The sequence below is a fragment of the Centruroides sculpturatus genome, unplaced genomic scaffold (assembly GCF_000671375.1).
Source record: "Centruroides sculpturatus isolate CEXI.00-Female unplaced genomic scaffold, Cexi_2.0 scaffold1081, whole genome shotgun sequence".
Taxonomy (NCBI): domain Eukaryota; kingdom Metazoa; phylum Arthropoda; class Arachnida; order Scorpiones; family Buthidae; genus Centruroides; species Centruroides sculpturatus.
Window position 1 is genome coordinate 28357 of NW_019385377.1, and position 9163 is coordinate 37519.

Here is a 9163-nt window from a genome sequence, read left to right on the forward strand (position 1 = left end):
AATTATTTTTCTGCGAAAAATTTGCTGAACTTTGGAGACATCATTAATATAAATATAATTTTTATGGCTGTTAAATAATAAATGGTTTTTAGTAGGTCTGCTGCTCATTTAAACTCAACGGTTTGTGCAATGTCCACTATTGGTCCAGATTCGACCAATCCTGTCGAGACACAAGTCAGCCATGACAATCTGTCTCGTTCTTTTACCGTGTTATATGAACCCATGTTATAGGGAGGTCTACTGTACTAAATTGAAAGGATCTTCCAAAAAAATGCTACCATTTTAAATTATTGTAAGTATGTTAATTATTGTCCAAGAACATAATAATGTATTGGGTTGTTCGGAAAGTAAGTTCGTTTTTTTCCATGGAAAAAAAAAAACACTATTTTTATAATAAATATATATTTTATTGAATTATGTATCGACCATTTTGGTCAAATACCCATTGTCATCGTTTCTGGTAGTAACATGATTTCACATTCATATAAGTTTCGATCGTTGCTTACAAAAAACTGATCCAAGTGATTTTTGACATTGTCATTTCAAGTAAATGTCTTACAGTTAAAAATAATTTGTACAGACTGGAACAAGTAATAATCTGAGTGTGCTCGATCTGGCGAATATGGTTGATGTGATAGCACATCCCATCTAAGCTGTAACAGTTTCTGATGAGTTACCAAACTTGTGTGAAATTTGACAATATCATGGTAAAACACTACACCTGTTTTGTTGACCAATTCTGGCCTTTCCTGTTTGATGATATTACTCAATTTGTTTACTTGATGGCAGTACACTTTCGAATCAAGTGTTAAAATGTCTAGTAAAAGCTCCAAAAAAATCCCATCAAAGGGAGCATCTCTCTTTAAGAACATGTGAAACCCATATATCGAGCTTTGAAATGAAACCAATTTGTTTCAAGTAATCATAAATGGTTCAATTTGACAAATTTAATCTGTTAGTGATTTCACATGTTGTTATTCGGCAGTTTTCTTCAATCAGTGCCTTTATTTTGTTTTGGCTTCAATTGGCCATCCAGAACATGGTGCATCTCCAATATTGAAATTGCCAGAACAAAATTTTGTAAACCAGTTTTGGCACTGTCTTTCTCTCGACACATCATCTCCATACATGTACCACAATTTTTTTCTCGCTTGAACAGCATTTTGACTTTTTGGTAATAAAAAAGCAAAATATGCCAAAAATGATGCTTTCAATCTTCCATATTTGATGGGACACAAAAAATAAACAATTGCACAAAATCAAACAAAATTTTTTACAAATAAGCCTTAAAATGCTAACTATCAAAATATATAATGATAATACAGTTTAGAATGAAAATGGCGGGAAAAATACGACTAATCCGTTTAGTGGTAAAAAAAATGAACTTGCTTTCCGAACAACCTAATAATAAAAAAAATTACAAAAACATTTTTATTGGAAAACAACAAGCATTTTGGTAAATTTTTTGATAAAATAAAAATATTTTTACCAAAATCAAACAAGTGGTCCATAAGTTATATGCAGGATCTGTACAGATTTATTCCATCTTGTAATTCCCTGATCAATTATGACATTATTCCCCAACTTATTAATGTCTCTGCATTTCTCCTTTCCATTATGCAATATTCAACCAATTTAAGCCCATTTTGAACTCAATTATATAAATGGTTTTTATTAAAAACATTTTATTCACATACAAAAAATGAAAAACAGCGCCTAAAATCGATTATGTAATTAGTTATGTCATTTCTATGTAATATAAAATAAAAACAATGTAATTTAAATAAGAGAAAGATTCATGTCATGTCATAAAATCACATTTTCTTAAAGCAAGGAGGTGGGAAATTCAAAATAATTTAAACAGAAGCACAGACCCATTCAAGGTCATTACATTTCTTATGTAATTTGATAACTACTGTATTACTTGAATATACTTAACATAAATTAGGTTAATTGAAATATAAAAATGTCATTCAATGCAGTTGATTTCTGAATAATTATGAGATATTATTTTTAAAAAACTTTTCTGCTTTACATATATGTAAACTTGCATTATCTATAATGTCCCTATAATTTTTTCAAGATAAGAAAAATTAAAAGCAATTTATGGCATAACATATAATTAAATATGAAATGTTAATAGCAGACAAATATAATCTCATACAGGCAAAAAATTATTATGGATAAGTAAAAACATTACATCAAAACCACCAAACATTAAATTCTTATTTATTGTTTTATTTTGACAGATCACAAAATAATACAAAAAGATTATTATAAATATGTATGTTTCTTAAAATATAAAGTTTTCAGTGATTTGATATTTATTTAACTAAATTTAATAACATATAAGAGTGAAAAAGAATATAAAAAATGTTACCTGAAAGGGGTATTCTTTGAATCTGAGTTAGAGTTTGAGGTTCTCGATGTTGACGTACATCTTCAGAAGTAGAAGTTTCTGAACAATTGGACAGTTCATAAGCAAAGAAATAGCCACTCATAATCATACGAATTTTGTGATCATCAGGAGGTAAACTCTAATAAAAAATAAATAATATGAATATTATAAACAAACATTGAAATAAATTATTAAAAATGAACTGTACATAAAATCATATTAATTCAACATAAATTTTATGTTTAAATTTCTCTGATTCTCTATCTTTTCTTTTTTATTTAGTCATAAATATTCAGATAATACTTGCTATAATTTTGTTTTTAATTCATTTTCTCAAACAGGTCTTAAAAACTAGTATTTTGTAATTCTTCATGTTTTATATTGATATATACAGAGTGTTTATAAATGAATGGTGCGGTTTTAAAATTTAATAATAAATCTATTTATTACCTTATATGGGTAAACCTTACAGCATAAGCAGCGGCAATTGTCCAAGTTTTTTATGCATTAATCACAATCCTTCAATATGTGCACTGCAACCATCATGAAGGACATGCTTCACCACACATGGGAAGAATTTGATTACCATGTAGATGTGTCGTGTAACCACGGGTGCACATATTGAAGGATTGTGATTATTGCATAAAAAACTTGGACAGTTGCCGCTGCTTATGCTGTAAAGTTTGCCCATATAAGGTAATAAATAGATTTATTATTAATTTTAAAAACTGCACCATTCATTTATAAACACCCTGTATATAATTTAACAATGCTTATTAAGAAGATCAAAAATTCAAAATATTTTATTTTGGAAACATTTTCACAACCCAAGAAAAGTCAACTTCAGCCACAAAATCATTGTAATTGTTTTTAACATTTTTGACTCAGATTCAAAAACATTTCCAAAATAAAATGTTTAGATTTTTGGTTTCCTTAGTAAGCAATGTTAAATTATAAACTGTATGCAATCATGATGCTAAGATTTTCATATAGTTTTTGAACATTGCTTTTGGGTAGCAGTAATAGAAAAAAATATATTATATTTATTCAAATCAGAAATTAAATAAAATAAAAATACATCAACACTAAATTCTTTCAAACTTTAAATAAATCTAACTATATAAAACTGAAAAACCGGATTCTTTCTTTCTGTCATTGTATGTCAAAAATGACCACTAGTGGCACCACCTCTAGCTATTATTTTAATTAACAATAAATTCAGTATATTATTATTTGATGCAGTTTTTTGCATTTTTGGCTGTGTTTTAGTAGGGTATGACATGAGAAATTCAGTATATTATTATTTTTATTTTTAATAGGAATTTATTATTTATACCACAGAATGACACCGCTGCTGCTAGAATGCCCACTAGAGGTGTCCCAGGCTACTAGAATAGAAGGATTAATCTAATAATCTTAATCTTTGTTGTTGTTTTTTGCCCAGGCAACACCAGGCTCATCTGCTGATTATATTATAAAACTGAAAAATATTTGCCACTAATCTATGATTGAATGTAATAAATGATATTAAATTTACTGCTGAAAAAGTATTAAATTCTAGAAAAACATTCTATAATTACATAACATAATAATATGTAATCTAAATATTAAGAAAAAGGTCAAATAAGATTTATTCAAAAAAGTAATCTATTATATTATGATTATTTTAAATCATCAATAACATATTTAATGCAATTAATTATACTTGCAGTTAAAATTGTAATATAAAACTCACATTGCATTATATATGTATTAGCAAAAATTCACAAACTCGTGGCATTAATTATAGCAGAAAACACAGAAATTAAAAAAATTATAATAATAATATTATAATTTTATCTTCACTATAATTTCAACAAAACTCTTACCTTTATAACAGCTCCTGATACCTCTGCTATCAATAACTGATGTGGAGGAATTTCACATAAATTACTAAGTTGTTGTTTGAGAACAGAATACTTATCATCATGGTTTAATCTTAAACCAAATTTCACAGGTAAGCTTCCATCTAACCGCACAACTATAAATAAATATTTATTCAGTTAAGTAATTTACATTGAACCTAAAGTCTTATTATAAATTAAGATATATGTATTAATTTAATAGAAGCTATATAGAATAATTAATCTGTTGCGATTTGTATTTGCCCTTAAATATAACTCTTTTTAATCACAAGCAATGATCTAGATATGTATGTTGTGTTTGAAGAACTACAGGTGATCATGATGATGGTCATCATCTCCCTTATTATTAACATTGTAGAAATCATGATACAAAAATAAAATTTTTATCTTCACATATAAAAAATATTTGTCTTCTTGATATAGTTTATAATATATTCCAAAAGCAGAAAAATGTTACAATGGTTAAGATTCAAATTCAATAAATACTATATAGAAAATTATTGATATTAGAATACTTTCATCTTTATATTTATAATTTATAATCACAAACTTTAAAGTTACAATTCTGAAAAATAAAATATTTTCAATATTTAAATTTGTTGAATAAATCTGAATATTTTACTGCATCTCACATTTAATGTCAAGAACACATTCTGCAACTTACATGTTTTCCATAAAAACATTAACCAGAAACCTATTTCCTATTATTTTAAATGGGAAAAATTAATGTTACATACAATATCAACCCAAAACCTCTAACCAATTTCCTAAAGCTCAGTAAAACATCTATATACTATTGATATTTCTCTTTTTACCAGAAATATAGATATCCTGATATATCAATATCTGATTAAAATATCATGATATATTATGATACAAAGTATCTTTTAATTTAAAATGTTTTAACAGAGTCACTATTTATGATCATTTATATAATAGTATAACTATAAACAATATTTAAAACTTCTCAACAGTTTTAACAGTCTAATTACTATTTAATTAAAATAAGGCAATCTATAATATCAGTGATTTTATTCAAAATCTGTTCTAAAATTTTTCAACACTTAATTATCAAACTAAGCTCTTTGAATTGATATTATAATGTATCGCTATTCAATGTCTCCTGTTTTTCCTAGGCACTTTTACAGTTTTCAAACAGAGCTTACTTTTTTCTATTTCATGTGAAGCATGGAGGTACTTTTAATGATGATGTCATCATAAATATCATTTCAGATTAAATGGCAGCTTCCAGACTGACAGAATAAATTCTCCAAAAAATATGTTTAAATTTCCCAAAATTAAGAAATGTTATATCAAAAAAATTTCTCTAAAATACTGACATTGTAGAAAATTTTTATTTGTTTCAGAACTCGTAATGCATGAAAATTTTTTATCAATTTGCTACTGAATTTTGTCTTAATTATTTCTTATAATCTAAAAATGAGTAAGATACAACACTTTTAAGTTTTTAAATTAATATCAGAAATTATTAATATTTATATGCAATACATCACAAATATACATCACAAATATAAAATAACTGATATTTATCAATATGTGGTATTTCACAATTTTTCTGTTTTATGGTTGCTGTATATTGGATCTTGTGTATAAACGTCTCTTTAATCCAAACTTTTGTTTGGTAGATTATCTCACAGCATCATGATTAGAAACAACTTTATTTTTTTATTTAAAAAAAAATTTATAATAAAATAAAGTTGTTTCTAACTGTGATGCTATGAGATAATCTACCAAACTTTTGTTTGGATTAAAGAGACATTCATACACAAGAATAAAAAAATATGTGGTATGTTGATATATGTACAGTACATCTCATTCAAGGTTAACTACATGTAAGTAACAAACCATTATGTTAAGTTGTAAAATGTTTAAAACATCTATTTCTGATCACCAAACAATTAATACATTTGTTAACAAGTAGTTGTTTGGTATATAGTAACAAATACAGTCTTGCATGTTGTACCATAAACATTACATTTTCTGATACTTGGCGCACTTTCAAAATATTTGCACATAATTCTGACATTTTATCAATTGTATTTAGAATGCAACTCCATCTTTTCTTGTACAACATTTTGTTAAAATACTGTACAGTAATACAGTTTTCATTGACTTCGATTAGTGTCGGTTTTCGTTGATTTTTTCACAAAAAATTTGTCTTGGTTTTTGTCAGTTGCCTTGGATTTTGTCAGCGTGCCCACGTAACCTGCTAATTTTGCGAAAACACAGGGCAACCCATGCATTTTCCTGCTCATTGTGGCATCGTTTCTTGTGTGAGCATTAACCCATGCATCTAGCTAAACAATTCTATTGCTTTCCTTTCCTTTTAGCTCCATCATAAGACCAAAGAAAATTTCCAGAGCAGACCTTCAAATGCAATGTTAAATGCTACGTTAAATGTTCATTTATTCTTTACATTACTTTTTTATATTCATTTTATATTAATTTCTTATTGTTTTTAGTATTAAACCTAATATTTATTCTCTATAAAATGTGTTTTTGGTATGTATTTTGGAGTGTTTAGAGCGAATTAATTGGATTTACATTGATTCATATGAAAATAATTGCCTTGGTTTTTGTCGATTTTGGATTTCATCAATTGTGTGAGAAGTTGGGAGTTAAGGCGTGAGGCTTAACCCTTTCTACAATGTCGGCCAGGTGATGACCGCTCGTGAGGTCAATGTATGGTAATTCCTACATTCCTAGATAGTGAGTGGGAGGGTCAGTGACATCGTCGATAAGGTGTCGGCAACACATGAAGAATTACAATCATTTAAATAAACTTAACATATTTAATGTAAACAAAAAGGTTACAGATGCAACATAACATTAACAGGAGTTCTGGTTATCAGAGATACAATGGACAGAGCTTGTGGGTAGCTAATATTGATGCAGTTATATCTAACAGTTAAATTCTAAGTTGACTGAGAGAGAGAGAGCGAGTTCACATAAAAACTTCAAAGTTAATACCTCTTTTGGCACTTGTTCTAAAGGTGAAGCTTCGGTGAAGGTTGGCGGATCCTTACGTCGAGACCAGGGGGATAAAGTCCAGTAGTTAGTTGAGTTCCTTCGGCAATTGCCCCAATGATCAGGTGCAAACCCTTTTATACGTGTCCCATGTGAAAATTGACTCAGATGACTTTGATTTAATATGGTCTAAGTTCTAGTTGTGTCCAGGTTCAGCTGATACAAGCTGTCAAGAACTAGACAATTTGGCTGATTTATGGATACTTTCTAGCCATTATTGTGGCTCGTCTTACCTCATAATTCTATTCGTTTGACAGGTTCCTATCATTAATAATCAAATATTTTGACTAAGGTTGTAAAATAAGTCCAAACATTGCAATGATTGTTGATTCACTAGGCTATTTGATCGGTTTTATCTATCAGAATATCGTGAGAAAAAGGATGCGTGGGTTTTTCCCCTTTGTCACCTAGTTCCCCACTTGGCCATTCCATTGCCTTCTGCCTCGATTAAAATTTGTTATTACTCTAATTAATTAATTAAAACTTCATGAAACTGGGGGAAAAAGGGTCTGCTTTTTCACAATTGTTTTCAGATGGATTATCAATGAAAACTGAGGTATCACTGTATTGAGTTTTTGGAATGTAAATATTAATTCATATAAACATCAGTCAAAAACTATATTGAGATATTACATGAAGTTTGGATCTTAAAAAGGAAGACATTTTGATTTTGAAGGGTATACTGTATTCTAATTGTTTTGATAAATCATTGCATTAGTTAAATTAATATATATATATAAAAAGTATAAAAATTTATGACATTACAACTTATTGAATTATTTGCAAAATTTAATAAAAATTTTGATAACTGGCAATAACAACTGATTTATTATTTAAAGTAAAATGAATAACTATAGTGTAAACTGTATTAAAAGAAGAATATATCTTTACAGATAAATTTAAAACTATTTAATAAATTATTATTACACTTACCAACTACTTCCAAATGAATACAACTTTCCATAGGAAGAGGAAGTGATAAATAGTTGAATGGATCAAAACGCACACTATTGTGACCACACACTTTACAAGTAACAGTAGATTGCAACTGGCCATGAAAAAGATCTACTATTATTGAGCGATTGCGAATGATGTGATTCTCCCAAGCTTCCTTTGCTACTTCCTCATCTGGCCGTCCATCACTATCTTTGAGTTCTACATAAGGTTTTTCGTGAACCCTAGAGTAAATTTTCATAAAAATTTTACTATTATTATTATTTCACTATATTAATTATAGTAATTAATTAACTCTTAATTATAAAAAGCTCAAATACATCAATCAATGCAATCAAGCATTTAATTATAGTACAGTGGAACCTCGCTTAACGAGCAAAACAAATTGTAAAAAATTACCTCGCTTAATGAGCAATGTTTTGCATAATGAGTGAAGAGGAGAGGGAAAGTCCTGAATTGTGTGCATGCTCCATTAGTCTGTGTTTAGCACTCATTCCACTAGCATCTTAGTGTCGCTTATGATCACATATTACTTTTAAACATCAACAACCATAGCCTGTTATATAATAAACATGCCAAACAATATGCCAAATTCTTGGGCTATGTAAAGGCTATAATTAAATAATAGAAATTAATTAATTTGACTAGAGGTAGGCAGTTATGCTGCCATCTTGTATTAAATTTAATAACCAATTCCAAATTAAATTTTAGAAATGTCTGAATTAAAAATTAACTCTTTATAATTATTAAATTTAATACAAGATGGAAGCATAACTGCCTACCTCTAGTCAAATTAATTAATTTCTAATATTTAATTATAGCCTTTACATAGCCCAAGAATTTGGCATATTGTTTGGCA

The 9163-nt window shown here is 28.1% G+C and overlaps 2 protein-coding genes across 3 annotated transcripts in view; both read right to left on the bottom strand.

Moving 5' to 3' along the window:
• Positions 1-9163, bottom strand: part of LOC111638318 (ubiquitin carboxyl-terminal hydrolase 32-like) — a 158206-nt gene that overhangs the window by 15176 nt on the left and 133867 nt on the right. Inside the window, exons 39-41 of the mRNA XM_023384009.1 lie at positions 8284-8528; positions 4267-4418; positions 2381-2537 (exon numbers count right to left, since the gene is read on the bottom strand). Coding sequence (XP_023239777.1) covers positions 2381-2537; positions 4267-4418; positions 8284-8528 — 554 coding nt within the window. The remainder of the gene's footprint in view (positions 1-2380; positions 2538-4266; positions 4419-8283; positions 8529-9163) is intronic.
• Positions 1581-9163, bottom strand: part of LOC111638323 (ubiquitin carboxyl-terminal hydrolase 32-like) — a 12836-nt gene continuing 5253 nt past the window's right edge. Inside the window, exons 4-7 of one of the 2 annotated variants that reach the window (XM_023384015.1) lie at positions 8284-8528; positions 4267-4418; positions 2381-2537; positions 1581-1716 (exon numbers count right to left, since the gene is read on the bottom strand). In XM_023384015.1, the coding sequence (XP_023239783.1) occupies positions 1616-1716; positions 2381-2537; positions 4267-4418; positions 8284-8528 (655 nt within the window). In that variant the 3' untranslated portion in view covers positions 1581-1615. The remainder of the gene's footprint in view (positions 1717-2380; positions 2538-4266; positions 4419-8283; positions 8529-9163) is intronic. The other variant, XM_023384016.1, reaches the window with a different exon arrangement.